Here is a 16,527-nt window from a genome sequence, read left to right on the forward strand (position 1 = left end):
AAAGCAGTAACACTCCCTGGCAACTCACACCTCCATTAAAGCAGAAGACATGACAGTCACGTGACCATTGCCTTTTTTATTCCCCAGCACAACAAGTGAAAAGAGAACCATTCAAAAACTCATAAGGTATTGAGTGCACAAAGATTAAAGGGATAGTTAACCCAAAAATGAAAATTCTGGCAACATTTGCTCACCCTCACGTCCTTCCAAACCTATATCACTTTATTTCTTCTGTGGAACACAAAAGAAGATATTTTAAGAAATGTTTTAACTATTTTTTGTCAATACAATGGCAGGTTACCAATATTCTTCAATATATCATCTGTTGTGTTACACAGAAGATGAAAACAAAAAGTGTTAAAAGTTTAGAACCACGTGAGGGTGAATAAACAACAGAATTTGCAACCATGGTGCATCATGAAGCTCAGCCAAAAAACAGCCACTGTGTGTTCAACAACACCAGTTACGTCTGAGTCTCTACATTAGATATGTGCATGTTTAGAAAAACCCATAGAACAACCCACGTGATAAATAATATGCAAAAATGTGAAATGTTCACACCAAGAACTATAAAAAAGTTGCAATCATTGCTCTAATTCTGTGAGAATAGAGAAGTCAACAGAACAACTACAACAAAAGCAACATGACATAATATTGTTGGAACTACTACGTTAAATTTTTTTTTTTTAAATCCAGCTGATGAAAGATAAAAGTATTGACAGAGATTGTAAAGAGCTTGAGAATTTAAAGTGAAATACACCATATCCACACTTAAACAGAACATTATTAGGAATCCACGATATATCGGCCTGATAAGAAAATTGGCCGATTCATTAAAGCCGATAAATAATGGATTTTTCCCTTCAGCTGAGACACTTCAGACGCCATGAAGTGTTCACCATAATGGTTTTGAATTGCTTGAAACATGGAATCACTTCAAAAAAGGAAGATACAGTTCAGTGCAACATGTGCAAAACAAGTCTGTCATATGGGCAACAAATAACAACGAGAACATTATAATTTTGTACTTGGGACGTGACTTTTAATGGTGAGACTTTTGATTTTGCAATCAGGCTCTCAAATTAAATAAAAATTTGGATTTAGATTTATCAGCCAATATATCAGTTATTGGCTTTCAAATATAAATAATTATTGGTTATCCGTATCAGCCAAAATGTTCATATCCCCTAACATTATCATAATTTGGTGTGGAAGCTAATATAGATAACATTACAGTTAGCCTAACTCTATACTTATCGTTCTTGGTGGGCTGACATAGGCTACTGAACTTTTATTTGTAGATGAATTATTTGATTATGATTATTTGTAGAGAGACCAGCTAAAATATGTACAAATGTGTAATAAACGAATGAAGAAGAGATGTTCCAATTCAGCAGAAATAAGCAAAGCTAGCTACAGAGTTCTATGCTTCAGTCTTGTAGTATGCACTTGCCTTCAGCCGAAATCCACAGTTAAGTGAATTAAGAGCTGATTTATCAGCAGACATACAAGAAGATTTCCCAGTCTTGGAAGACTTGGATAAGCCCTTTTACTCTCAAATTCATGAACATATAGCAGACCTTTCAACTGAGCAACAGAATCAATTATCTTCCGTCACAGGAGACGCAGAATGCGAGTGAACTTCAAGAAAACTCGCTGGTAGTGAACACCTGGAGGAGTCCAGAGAATACAAAGGGAGTCTGCAGTGAAAGGCTGCTGATTGCTGCAACCCTTTAAAACCAAGACTATCTTTAAATCAAAACCACACAGCAGACCTGCTCTTATTTTAGCTGAGTGCCATTAAGAAGTGGTTGGCCTGAAAAAAAATATTCTGTTCAAAGAGCCACATCAGATGACCCGGTTCCTTTCTCTCATCTCCCAATCCGGTCATGCCGCCTTGTATGCTCTCTTTGTGTCTTGTCAAAACATTAAGGGCATTCAGCAAGTCACAAAGATCCATACGGGAGATGCAAAAGACTAAACCTTGTCGTCTTTCTTAGTGTAAAGGCCACAGTGTGAAAGAACTCAAAATATTAGCATTGACAGATATAGCGCTTCACCCACCCCTATAATGCAGGAGGGAGATTCCGGCGTTTCTCACATGGAAATGGATGTTGTGGAAAGGGTGTGAGGACGAAAGAGCTTGCACACTATCCTCTGTGTTTCCTGTTTTTTTTTTCCCTCTCTCCCTTCCTTCCAATTTTATCAAACCCTTTCCATTGTCTCCCAGAGTGACCTACAAAATTCATAAACTACAAAAAACAAACCTAGTAAACCTAATGGGTCCGTGCATCACCGTCCTGATGCTTTAACTTTACAACAGGTGATAACAACTACTAAAACTAGAGGCACATTGCTTGGAGACAGCTTTTAAACTTGCAAACTGACCTCTGTCTGTTCTCTAGAGAAGCCCTCCCTCCTTCCTCCTTCCAAACAAAACTTTATTTGACAACAGATATTACATAAACACATGCAATAGATGGCATTACAAACCCTGTAAAACAGGTTACATAATATTACAGATGATGCTGAAACTTTTAAACGCAAGACCCTGAACTTAAACAGCAGCCCAAATCTCCTTGGTTTATTAATTATTATAAAAGGAAAGCATTTTGCATAAATGCAAATGAAAAAAAAAGTTTTGTATAGCCATGTGTTCATACGGTGTAGTTGTTTTCATTTGTTCACACCTGAGATTGCACAGATGGATGAAACGTTCTGTTATTATTAATATTTTGTGTACGCTGTATTTGAAACTTCCTGAAGAGTTTGAGAAAGAAAAAAACTATCCTTTGACAAACTTGCATCGGCTGTAGTCGGAGCTAACATGTGCTTGTCTCGCGACCTGCACGCGCTGCACATAAATCTGTACATTTTAATAATTTCACACTTACAACGTTACGTGCAAACCAGGTTAACATTTTCCCAAAAATGCCTATTAAAAAGCGAAAACTCTGTGCGGATATTGGCGGGTACTTCACGTGGATTTAAAGCCCTTCTGGGAGGCGGCAGTGGCAAAGGCTGAACGTCGATTGTTAGCTAGCTAAGCTAACGTGCTAGGTTAACAGCTATCAGATGTTCCAGCTGCCTTTGGTGACACGGGCACAAAATGGAGCACTTTATATTAGAAATGTCATTCTAGAGGAAAATCGGGTAAACATATTTATAAACCAGCTTGTCTTTCGATTGTCCAGCTGTGGGTGCGCTAAAAGTGTTAGCTTAAGCTAAACCTCTTGTCGCTAACCGGCTAAACAAGAGAAAAACAGAATGAATACTACTATTACTTATAAGTTTAGTGATCTTTACTAATCCAAACCGCCAAACGATCTCAGATATATATAAACACACTGTATAAACGGTGTAGTAAATCATCCAATGCATTTAGAGGGCAACAACAACCGTGTCTATCTGCTGTGAAGTTACATTTTCACCAAACGAGAAAATTGTTTAATTTATGAAATCTGAAGTGCGTGTCAAATCTGTATGAGCAAACAAGCAAAGCAGCAGAAAAGCAAAAAGACAGTTGCTCAAGCTTTTCTATATTAGGTTTGTTTTATGCACCTACAAAACTCTACTAAACACTGCATTTATTGTACGTCCTATTTCTTGGGTTAAAATAGTTTAACTGTTACCGACAATAACAACAGTTGCGAAATAGTGCATGCGAGTGATTTCTATTACTAGAAGTGAAACACTGCCGTTTTAAATACCATGCAAACCTGCTTCAACAGACCAGATAGGCACTCTGAACAGAAGCACATCATAAGCAGCGGTACATATACTAAATATTATATACACGAGAAAAGGCCATACAGTCAGCTTGATATGTCCAATAACTGCATGACGTTGTGTATTGAAGCTGATCACATGGCCTTTTACTCCTACAATTTCAGCCTTGCATGGTCAAGTTTGCGTTTCTGCAAAACATTGCGTTTAAACAAGATGTTTTATTAGACAAATGCATGTATTTACCCTGGAAACTGATGGAAAGACGAACAAAAAAAGCTCCTGTGTATAGGAGGTCAGTTAGTTCCCCCAGATATCCTATCCAGAGTCCAGTTACGGTCACCGGTCTCTCCTCTTCTCCTCTCCGGTTTGCCCGAAAGAAAGATGAAACGAACCTCTGAAAACGAGTTGAAGTTTTACAAGCACAAACCAAACATTTTCATCCGATGAAATAAAGTAGGAGCGTTACGCGCACCCTTCCAGTCCATGAACCAGGGAGAGCTTTTATCAATTATTTATCTTCTGAAAAAAGTAAAATCCCGCTGTAATAATATGTGACCGATCTGAAGAACGCTAGGGATACGGCACACGACTCCGATGCTTCTCCGTTAAAGCGCGATCGCCTTTATCCAACCGATTCCTGTACGACTCCCTGTCAACCGATGATGGCGTCACCGTATAGTCTAGGAACGTCATCGTGTCGCTTAATTAAGACGTAATTACGTTGCCAATGCCTGTGGAGTGCGGACTGTTAAGGGCCAAAAAACATTTTAGATTACAATGGTTTCATTTTAAAGCACGATTTTTGGCAAAAAACCTTCTGGTAAAAATATATATTTAATAAGATGTTCACTTACTTATTCAAAAGTTACTGTTCTTCTATCTTACTATAACAGACAGACAAGACATGTATGTGTTTTTAACCTTTACTTAAATTTTTTTTTTTTTTTACGTCATCATTGTTTCTTTGTCACTAACACTTCTTTATTGGTTTTAAAAAGTTATTATTATCCATCTTTATTTTATTTTAAAAAGTATTAGTCTATTGATTTATGTTGTGTTGCACATTTTTCGAAAGAGAATCTGTCAGATAAAATAGGCTAGCCTACTTTACATAGCTTAACAGTAAAATAAAAAAATAAAATAAAATAAAACCTTAATAGTGCAACAGGAATGCACAGATAAGCTGCCAAAACACTACAATCTAAAAGCACAACAAATATAAACTGTTTTAGATAATAACTAACAAAGAAATCTGTATGTAGCCTAATCATTAATACACGAGTACAGGTCAACACATTCAAAACCTTACTGTATCTGCACGCATGACCCTGATCAACAGGGGTTTAAATCCAAACAGATCAGACAAGACTGGAGAGGGAACAATCTAATGAGTTCCATCTGGTGTTGTTTTCCACCACTGTTATACTGAAAGTGCAACGGTTCTGCTGGACCGCATGACAGCACTTGCCTGAAATATAAAAGGTTTCACTCGAAGGTAAATAATGTTCTTTCATAATCCCCTAGTATTCCAGATCTTTGGCATTAGAGAATGCACTCAGATGTAGAACAAAAACAAAGTTCACTTTATTGAAAAGTGCAGCATGAAATATAACTATGCTCATGTGTAGATAAGATTATGGTTTATTTAGGTAAATAAGGTGTTAAGTGTATTCCTTCCTATAGTCTACTGAAATTACCAATTTGTTTACTGTCTTATTTAGATGCAGTTTATGGTAAAATGGTACATACAAATCTATTTTAAATAACTGCTGTTCTTTTGAACTTTCTATTGATCAAAAATCATGGGGAAAGCATTATCATGGCTTGGACAAAAATATTAAGCAGCACAACTGTTTTAAACGGATAAAAATAAGAAATGTTACTTAAGCACCAAATCATCATTAGAATGATTTCGGAAGGATCATGCGACACTATTGACTGCTGGAATTTCAGCTTTTAGATCACAGAAATGAATTACGTTTTAAAATATATTGAAATAGAAAACAGTTATTTTAAATTGTAATATTTCACAGTATTACTGTTTTTGCTTTATTTTTGATCAAATAAAAGCAGCCGTGGTGAGCATAAGAGAATTCTCACAAAAATATAAAAAAATCTTACCGACGGTATGTGAATGTAATGAGAACAACACACATGAACAAGCAAGAACAACGATAACAGAAGTTCCTTTTTAATATATATATTTTTTAAAACATATAGGAAATGTGTTGGTATTTTCTCAAGAACTAGTGATTTATATGGCAATATTTAAATTGTAAACATACACTTGCAATACTGCATAATGTAAAAAAAGAATACATCAAATGTAATAAAATTTACAAAGGTTAAAAGAATAAAATCTTTATAATTTAAATGGAATGATGAAATGCATCTGAATATTCGAAGTTCTGTGGCAAAATCATTATTACACGATACAAACAAAACAAAATTGTTTATAATTTAGCTGTACTCCATCAAAAAGTAGTGAAAAAATCTATATCAAAAGTACACAGAGGACCATGCAGCTTCCAGTAGAACTGTAATATCCCATTCAGCGCAACAGACAGAAAAAAAACATTTTGTGTTTATTTCCTTTTTTTTTTTGTGCCGTCAAACCGATTAATCGCGATTAATCACATCTAACATGAACGTTTTTGTAAATATATAATATATATGTGTGTGTATCTATGTATACATACTGTACACACACACACACACACACACACACATATATTGATATATATACAAACTTAGATGGATTAATCGCAATTAATCGTTTTGACAGTACTAGATTTTTCTCATCCAAACACCAATGTTCTTTACACAGCAATCTTTAGTATTTTACGAATATGTTTTAACATAAAGTTAAAGCATTATGAAACATAATATAAAAGCATTTCTCTTGGAACCAACTGTAAGTATACCTCAACATGTAATGCCTACTACACTGTGCAACATTGGATATGAGGACGCTGCTGAAAACAGCATCAGGTCCAAAGCAGGTGCCTGTAAAACAAGTGAGGGAAAAATGGATTAATACAAATGTTTACCAAACTACACTGACTATGTTGCTGGTGACATTTGTGGACAAATCTATAGACTTTTGTGCATTTGTGTATTGTACAGAGTCTTCAACAATGCTGTATTATTCCATTTAAAGTCGGCATGAAACGGAAGTTGCGATCGTCTGTTCTTCCTTATTTTGAGATATATCAGAGTGAAAAGGATTCTCGAACGAGAAAAAAAAAGTAGGGCGGGACTTGATTTTGTTCATAGAGAATTGATTGGATCGTTCTGGTTTTCTATTCCTGTGATGTCATGTGATTGACAGGTTGTCCCGCCCTCGCGCCAGTGAACACATCTTTTTGATTAAAGATTATGAGGGCATGAATTTAAAAAATAATAATAGTGTGCACGGATAAATCATTTATAATAAAAAATACTGCAATATTCCATAAAATATCTCATGGTGACTTTAAGAATTTCGGTTTCAAGATCAGATCAGTTTTCTTTTGAACTCAATTCAGCGTAAACAGAGCTATGCCCTTACTCCTGTGCTGATGTGGCCTCAGATATTATCCGTTTATGTTTATATAAACATTAATTTGTCATTCTTGACATCACCTAGCCTTTGTGTAGCTAGCTCCCCCATAGCGCTTGATACCAATCCGATCCTGGGAAAAACACAGTCTGCATGACGTAAGCTTACATTCCTGGATTGTGGACTCTGACCCTCTGGTGTTCCCAGGGAGAGCGAGACAGAGAGTACGCAAGAGGGGGAAAAAAGAGGCCCTCCTCATCTCTGGCCCGGTCTGAGCCGTGCTTCCACGCATGCCTGCTGTAATGACTACCAGATGTCCATGCTGGCAGCACCGACCCGGGGGTCAGAAGTCAGCAGTCACAGCTATTCTGTTCCTCGTACGCAGCCTCATCAAAACAAACTTGACAGAATGACATAGTCTGTGTTTGTGTCTGCATTAGAAAGCAAGTGAATGTCGCCGGGTGTTTGTGTAAGTGCCGTTCGCACCTCTGTGCTGAGTATATGGAGGCCAACAGACAATTCTGCTGTTTATTATTCTGTTTGACTGCCACTTCAAAACTATTTGACAATCTAGTCACTTTACAGGAGTCAATGTATCACTAAAAGTGTAATCATGTCTTGACTTTTCAGTGTTTTTAGGAAAAAACAACACAGTAAACAAACTTGCTACCTTAAAGTATTAAGTACAATCAACTTGGCTGTGTATGTCATTTACTTGAATTACATTAAACTGACTTTAAAAGTTAGTTGAATCTTATATAACTTAAAAAATAAAGTTTAAAATAGCGTAACTTATTTTGATGAGTTGAAGAAACATATGTTTCATGTCAATTTAGTTTTACAGTGAATGGGTGTCCATTTCACTTCAAAAAGCACAAACTTGATGCCACAATATGTAGAGGCCTACTGTTTTAGATTTTAATTAATTAATTAATTAAATAATTTAATTGTGAATTATGTCAAATAAATGCTGTTCTTTGAAAATTCATCAAAGAATCCTGAATAAAAAGTGTCATGGTTTCCACAAAAAATATTAAGCAGCTGTTTTCAACATTGATAATAAGAAATGTTTTTGAGCATTACATCATATTAGAATGATTTCTGAAGGATCATGTGACACTGAAGACTGGGGTAATGGCTGATAATAATAATAATAATTATTATTATTATATTCACATTTATGGAGTTCCAAAAACAGTGTGAATGTGAACTGAAAAACGTTTTGGTTACACTTTATTTCAATGGTCCACTTTAGACATTTTGCTAATATAAGTAACTTCACAATGTCAACTGACTCTCATTAAAGTATTAGTAGACTAGTAGACTGTTATATATAGACTGGTAGGTTAGGTGTTAGGGTTCGGATTAGTAGAATAAGTTGACATACTTGCAAAGTTACTTATAGTCAGTAGAATGTCTGTTGGGGGAGCATCAAAATAAAGGGACAGCAGATATTAAGCAGACAGTCTACTAACAATAGTAGAGTAGTTGACATGTCAAAATAAAGTGTTACCGTATATGTATATATATATATATATATTTTCTTCTTCTTCTTCTTCTTTATTTCTGTGATCTGTTTACTTTTTGGTGACTGAAAGAAATCACTTAACACTTTACGGTTATGGTTATTTTTCCTTTGTTTTATGTCTCTTGATTTGTTTATTTGTATAATATGCTTTATAATAAAGTATGTATTTTATTTATTTTTCTGTACAGCACTTTGGTCCACTTCGGTTGTTTTAAAGTGCTTTATAATTAAAGTTTGATCGATTGATTGACTGATTGATTGATTTACAATAAGGTTTTATTTGTTAACATTAGTTTACATTAGTTACAATGAACAATACTTTGACAGAATTGATTAATCTTTGTTAACATTAATCTCAACATTTACTAATACATTTTTAAGATCCAAAGTCCAATCTGTTAACATTAGTTAATGCACTGTGAACTAACATGAAAATGAGCATTTTTATTAACGAACATAAACTAACATTAACATTAGCATTAAGTTAAAGGTAAGAAATGCTGTAAGTAAGAAGATGTTGCTCATTGTTAGTTAATGCTAGTTAATGCATTAACTATGTTAACAAATGAGACCTTAATGTAAAGTCTGAAAGAGTTACTATTTCTTGTGGCAGCAGAACATGATCAAAACATTCATTTGTATTTGTATGTCTTTTTTATTTCTTTCCTGGGGATCTACGCAGCAACCTAAGATGTTTATCATAGTTCAAACTGCAAATGTTATGACAAAATAATCGAAATATGCCATTTTCACCAACTTTTTGTCAGTCGTAATAAACAGTAAAAAGTTTGCATAGGGAATGCTGTTGTGTACAGTAGCTCTTGACTAGACTCTGAGGGGCATTCCACTGGAAAGTAAAGTAAGAGGTAACCTTGTGTCATTTCACAGTTCCAGGAAATGATACCTTACACATTACATTACAGGGTGTGACACACACAAACACATTTCTTCATGCTTTGTCTTGCACCACTGCTATGTGTTTCACATATAAAAATGGGCACACCTCTGTGGACCCCTATTATTTTTCAAATGTCTTTTTGGAAAAAAACCTCCACAACGCCCAAGAGAAAAAGCAAAGTTTCATGTTACTGATGAACCCAACGGCTGCTCTGTGTATTTTGCATATACAGTACTTTTTTAAAATGTTATTACAACCATTTATGTGACTCTTCTTCATTACTTGGAAATGATCTGAATTCAGGATGAAATGCAGTGAAATATGATGTGTGAATGTAAATAATCAAGTAATGCACAACATCTGTCACAGATCTGTCCTGAAAATTAAATATTTGCATGCTAGTACAATGGCTTTCCTGTTACAAACCGCTAGACAGCTGTCCAAGCCAATACTGTACTGTGAATATGCTCTGACTTTGTTCAAAAAAAAAATAAAATGTGTAGCTTTCCCAGGTTTGGACTACATCTTGCATAAAGGAGGGAATAATAAGTCTAGTGTACTCACTGAAAAGCTATTCATTATATTTGGCCAGTGTCCACTTTCTTGCCTCCATCTGCAAGCAAGCAATGAAAAAACACAGATTATTTATGTTAAAAGCATTCAACAAAATATGTTCCACTTCTTATTTTTCTTATCATATAGAAATAGATCATACATTTAGATAACTACAGCACTTCACACACTTTAACAGCATTGTGCACAGTGCAAACAACTTCAAACCTATAAATGCAGTATATTTGTATGTAGGATGTTTTGAACCTTAATGCTGAAGTTCGGGTGGGGGAAAAAATGGGACGTTTTAATGTGAGTAAGTTTAAGAAAACTGCCTAAAGAGCAACTTTCATGCAGCTGAGGAAGTTTCTTTGAGCATTTGAATGTTTTTAATGCAATTGCTCCCTCTGCTGGTCAAAGCACAAACTTACTGAATTCACTAAAACTGAAACATGTTGAAGTTCAAATTAATGTAATACACTCCATGTAATAATGGGAGATGATACAAATGTAAAAACAAAACACACCATTTTATCAAGATGTTGATAAATCTCATCGATTCAATTCTGAATCCAGCATGTATGTTTTTTTAGAACACCAGATTGTGATTCTCTCCGGCACCTGTGGTTTGGATTAATCACAATAAATGTGCAATATCTCGCCACGGCCCAGATATGGACCGTGACTCAGAGTCAGAGGACGTTACTAATAGAATAGTTTATAGTTAGATAGTTTTAGTGGTCACCTTTTGATATCCAGTTTTCTAGATCTTCCATTTCCAGCTCCATCACTGATGGGATATCATCGTCAAACATCGGCCTGAGGATCAAGCAAAGAACAATGCAAGCGTTTGCGGGCTGTTTATTATGAGGAGGAAGTTGATTTTGACTGATGTGGCAGATTTGTATCTTTAAAGAGGAACCAACTAACCATGAACAGCTTTTGTGGAACATCATTTTGTTACATTATGAATATATGTGAACAGGCTGACTTGCCAAAGAACAACAGTCATTAAATAGGTGTATTAGTGTGAATATTGTGTATATTATACAGGGATTCTGTTGATGTTCACTGTGAATGTTGAAACATGAGGGTTTTTTTCAAAGTGCATGGTTCAAATATGCATTTCAGATGAATACTAAATAAATGAGATTACTAAATGAATCACTAAATAAACACAGGGAAATATGACTAGAGAGAACAATTGAATTATTATTTATTTGAAGTTATCAAAATGTTATTGCTAAATTGTTGAAAATAAATAATGAGTACATGGTCTTAAATTAATATTTATCCGAAAGCTATTAGAATTGCAATCATGTAATGCTTAAAATCTATTTTAAGTTTTGAAATATTTTTAGTTTTGGAATACCTTTTTTTTATGGTTCTGATAACACCAAGTTTTGCACCTCTGGTTAGCAACAGATGCACTGACATAAAAGCAGTCTATGTGGGGTCAGAAAGCTCTCGGATTTCATCAGAAGATGTTCCGAAGATGAACGAAGGTCTTACGGGTTTGGAACGACATGAGGGTGAGTGAATAAAGACCGAAATTTTCTTTTTGGGTGAACTAACCCTGTAAAGTGTGTACTTACATTGGCACCTTTTCATGGTCTTCATGATCCAAATAAGGATCTTCTTTTGTGTCTACATAAAAAATAAAATAAAAAGATGACAAAGATGCTAACATTACACAGTCATTTTCTTAATTTATAAGACTTCGATTATAAGACAGTTTCAATTGCCTTCAAAGGAACGGATAGGAAACTGTAAAAATGTAAGGAGAAAGGGAAGAAACACATGGATGGCAAAAATTATGTTGCAAAAATGTAATTCAATTTGAAATTATTAAGTGTTCACATTTTTTATTTGTGAAATGAATCCGGAGTTTGCAAATGCCGCCCAGTGAGTTTAAACTACCGTGCGTCCATTCAGATTCTAACACCACGTTATCATATTTACCATCCAGTTTCATCTACCATTGGATGATTCCAAGGAAGAGTAAATATTTGTGTCTTTCAGTTTCAGATAGCCTAAATATGTAAACACATGTAAACACCCCCTAACTGACATACCAGCATCTTGTATTCTCCCCCTGCGGTAGATCATGACTACACACACGATCACAGCGATGATGACGAGTGTGAGAACCAGGGGTATGATGATCATGATGACCGAGTTGAGATCCTCTGTATCCGACTTAGCAGTCGGATCTATATCCTCATTAACAGGGTCACTGTTTGGTGTGGAGCCTAAATCCAAGGTGGATTGCATATCAATTGCATAATATAAAATATGATTTCCTGAACCTGAAAGTCACAGTAGGTTTTAAGTTTGACAGATAAAATTTGAAATGCTTATTTCAGCTTGAGGTCAAGCATGTGAAAAGTGCAATGCGTACCCTGGTTCTCATCATTTCCAGATCCTTCCCCATTCACAGGATTCTCTATAAAGAAATATAGTAATCATGAAAATACAACTAAACAAACATCTACACTTTATCTCTGTAAATGAAAATGACTTATATGGCTTATGAACTACACAATAGGCCTAATTTTTGCTACATAGTACAGCTGTAAAAACGGCATTGATACAGCTGAAATACAACAAACAGCTTTTACTTTCAGTACTTTACTTAGAAATTAATAAAGACATGGTTTTAAATGAAAAGACATGGTTGAAACAGTATTTCACTGTAAAATTACAAGTACATTTTTTACAGTTAATTTAGAGGTTTTCAAACTGGGGAACGCAAAGGGTTCACAAAATTTGAGAGAAAAGAAAAAGATTTTACGAATCTTTATACAAATTTTTAGGTCTGTCAGAGTTCACATAAAAATGAACATACTGTATATTAATGTTCAAAAGTTTGGGGGATATTTTTGTACAAATTTAAGATTTTTGAAAGAAGACTCTTGTGTTCACCAAGGCTGCATTTATTTGATCAAAAGTACAGTTAAAACAGTAATATTGTGAAATATTATTACAATTTTAAATAACTTTTTTTTCAATTTTAATATATTTTAAAATTTAATCTATTCCTGTGATGCAAAGTTACATTTTCAGCATAATTACTGCAGTCTTCAGAGTCACAGGATCCTTCATAAATAATTGTATTATGCTGATTTGCTGCTCAAGAAACGTTTCCAATTGTTATAAATGTTGTTTCCCCACACAAGTTCAAAAAATCAATTTAATGCATTCTTGCAGAATAAAATTATTCATCTCTTTCAAAAAATTCTTACTGACCCCAAACTTTTGAACAGTAGTGTATACATTATACATGGTTTGTTTGAACATGAAAATATAATACCTTTATATCATATCTACTGATGCGTCAAATCAATGTAATTACGACCAATTCTTACCTGGGTCTTCTTTACCTTCTGGTGAAGTTGTGGGAGCTGTTAAATCTATAAACAGATCACATTCATTTATGAGAGGATGTGAGTGCTCATCCACTACACTTTTTCTTTAGATGGATAAACCCATTCTAGACAACTGTGGCAGGCATAGAGTACAAAATATTGCTTCACATGCAAATTAATTTTAGTTCCATGACCACAAGAAAGTAGATGTCTACAGATGAGCTTGGAACATAACTCATTCAGTCTGCAACATCTCACATTAAAATAAAATACAAATGTAGATGTTCTAAAGCAAATACTCACATTCATCTTGGACAGTATCTTCCCCCGTCTCTTCTTTGTCGTCTTCACACTGAACTGTAATGACATGAAACTAAATTACTTTACACATTTAAGAACTGACTGTATAGAACCTTCATTTGATTTTTACACTGAGGATTAGTTCAGACCCGTTGCAGTTCAGAGGAAAGACTTTATCTGAGCATCAGTCCCTGAATTTACCTGAGAGAGATTAGAAACATTCCTTGTCCTTCCTCATGAAATTCATCCTTTTTTTAAATTTATTTTTTAAACAGTCTTTAGTTTCTGCTAATAGCCAGGTACAAAAATGGGTGGGTACAGGAATATTAAAATACATATAATGCATATGATGTTAATTTAAAACATATGAAACATGTATATACGGGTACATTGTTAATTCATGTTTGTTCATTATACATTAACTTATGTATAATGAAAGAACATGGATTAGCATTATATATATATAATTATATAAAAATATATATTTATATATAAATATATTATATATAAATATTTAATAAACATATAATAATGTGTATATACAGTATATGTGTATACACACACACATATATACTGTATATGTATATATATACATATGTGTCTAGATGTAAAATGTTTAAAATATGTTAGCAAATTAGCTTACAGTATGTAGAGACTAAAATTCACTAAGGTTAATAATTGCTGTAAAACTATTGTTTTATTTCAAAGCTATTGGACTGAATAAAGTTAACACAGAACGTCACTGTAAAGTTATCAACTTCATCTTAACTACAACATAATCTCAATATCAAAATTCCTATTCAGCTACAAGAGAACTTTGAGGTAAAAAGGAGGAAACTAATAATCAGTAACAAGGAAATTAATGCCATAAAACCACAAGAAAGTTACATTTGACCTGAATCAACATTATCTTTGTTCGTCAACAGAGACGAGCTGTTTTTTGTTTTGCATGAAACCAAGAGCAACAAAATGAGTCAAAGAACTATTTATAAGGTACTGTGACCATCCTGTCCTCAACTTTATCATTGTCCATTGTGGTCAAAAGATACGACAGGTCATTTGAATGCACTCTTAATGTCTACATGACTCCGAAAGTGTTGTGTTGCCTAGGGGCCAATTACAGTGTAAAATGATTTCTGAGGACCCTGACGAAGAGAGCAGACAGGACAGCGGAGAGTTACTAGATGAATGAATCTAAAATGGAAAAATGGAAAGAGAGAGAGATAGGATTCTAAAAAAAAAAAAAAAAAAAAGATCTACTACCGTGAGTACCTACCAAGTCGAGTCCGGCTAGCTGTCAATGCCAAAAGCAGGAATAGTATCAGATTCATTTCCCAGAGTCCTCGGTGAAAGCACTGGCCCACACTATGGATAGACAGAGACACAGACTCATTGCATAGTGACTGGTGTCTAACACGCCTTCATGACATCCTGCTTCCTCTTTCAGACCTGATTCACCTATAGCTACAAAAAAAAAAAAAAACACCCTCTCGTTCTCTCCCTCGGATGTGATGCAATCAAACAGTGAGCTTGTTACCACAAGCCGAGCTGTTCCTCAGTTAGCTGTGAAAACACATTCCTGCATATATGGTATGTGACCTAACCAAAAACCAGAGAAAAAAAGAGAAGTGCCAAAAGAGCTGAGTAAACAGAAGCAACTTTAAACTCAAAGACTTTAAACAGACTGAAGTAGGAAGAGATTGTAAAGAGTTTGTCTACACTGCTACAGCTGTCTTTGTCAAAACAGTTATGTACTTTCTTAGCAATTAAAATGGAATTACAAAAAGAACTGTGACGTGTCAATATATATATATATATATATATATATATAAATTAGCAGAAATAATTGATTTTTATTATAAAATGCTCAAATAAATGATCTACCTTTCTAAACACTAAACAGGGTGTGGCAGGTGACGGGGCGGAAGCCCCCTCTGTTGCGATACCCATTTCAAGTAAAACAGGTGAAACAAAGGCCGAGCTACTGCCACAACATTGTTTTGATGTCATTCAGGGGGATCAAGCCGTCATTTGGTGGGGGGTAGCAGGGTTACAAATACTGCAAAACAAATACACATCATTTACATAAAAACAAAACAGCTCAAAATTCAGTTTGACATCTTGGCTAACATCAACATTTTCATTATTCATTGTCAGTTTCACTGACCATTTGCTTATTTTATTTTTTTGTTTTTTTTGTTTCAGGCTCTTGCCTAATATGTATTTGTTGAGGCAAATGTTCTTAGTAATTTTCTTATGGCTAGGACTGATCGAGTCATGAATATTCAGTAATTATAACAATAATAAAACATTTGTGCTGCAATTAAATACTTGATGAAGAGGGTCGGTGTCATAGCTCTGTCCAACCTCCTGCAAAATATAAATACATTGGGACCTTTGGCTTTTCCACTGATACTACCATACTCTTACTTGTAGACAACACTCTTAAAATCATAAAACCTGATATTGTTGGTGCATGAGACAAACATAAAGTCATGGCAACGCAGTCATTAAATTATTAAGAGAGAATAATATATGGTTAACTGAATAGATAATATTTACATTACTATTATTCCAAACCACAGCATTTTTTTTGCGAATCTACCACCAT

General features: G+C 34.6%; 2 protein-coding genes across 3 annotated transcripts in view; both read right to left on the reverse strand.

Annotated features, from left to right (window-relative positions):
* Window positions 1-4,400, reverse strand: part of fbxw7 (F-box and WD repeat domain containing 7) — a 165,353-nt gene extending 160,953 nt beyond the window's left edge. Inside the window, exon 1 of the mRNA XM_082164372.1 lies at window positions 3,973-4,400. The gene's annotated coding sequence lies outside the window, so the exon portion shown is untranslated. The remainder of the gene's footprint in view (window positions 1-3,972) is intronic.
* Window positions 4,401-5,904: 1,504 nt separating this feature from the next.
* tmem154 (transmembrane protein 154) lies at window positions 5,905-15,365 on the reverse strand. 2 transcript variants are annotated; one of them, XM_082164383.1, is made up of 9 exons: window positions 15,193-15,365; window positions 13,920-13,973; window positions 13,617-13,652; window positions 12,650-12,694; window positions 12,324-12,557; window positions 11,844-11,895; window positions 10,994-11,067; window positions 10,261-10,309; window positions 5,905-6,735 (listed from the first exon to the last, which is right to left on the reverse strand). In XM_082164383.1, the coding sequence occupies exons 1-8, from the start codon at window positions 15,245-15,247 to the stop codon at window positions 10,275-10,277; spliced, it is 585 nt and encodes a 194-aa protein (XP_082020509.1). In that variant the 5' UTR covers window positions 15,248-15,365; the 3' UTR covers window positions 5,905-6,735; window positions 10,261-10,274. The 2 variants fall into 2 exon arrangements, with proteins under 2 accessions (XP_082020509.1, XP_082020510.1); XM_082164384.1 differs by having other exon boundaries at window positions 12,324-12,500; window positions 15,193-15,364.
* Between the last annotated feature and the right edge of the window lie 1,162 nt (window positions 15,366-16,527).

The sequence above is a fragment of the Leuciscus leuciscus genome (genome assembly GCF_965113295.1).
Source record: "Leuciscus leuciscus genome assembly, chromosome: 3".
Lineage (NCBI taxonomy): Eukaryota > Metazoa > Chordata > Actinopteri > Cypriniformes > Leuciscidae > Leuciscus > Leuciscus leuciscus.

Excerpts from the sequence above, each read along its gene's own strand:
- tmem154 (XM_082164383.1), bottom strand. The coding sequence starts at position 15,247 with ATGAATCTGATACTATTCCTGCTTTTGGCATTGACAGCTAGCCGGACT. Across the intron at positions 11,068-11,843 it reads GACCATGAAAAGGTGCCAAT|GCCGATGTTTGACGATGATA; the intron begins GTAAGTACACAC and ends CTTGATCCTCAG. Across the intron at positions 10,310-10,993 it reads AGAAAACTGGATATCAAAAG|ATGGAGGCAAGAAAGTGGAC; the intron begins GTGACCACTAAA and ends GCTTGCTTGCAG.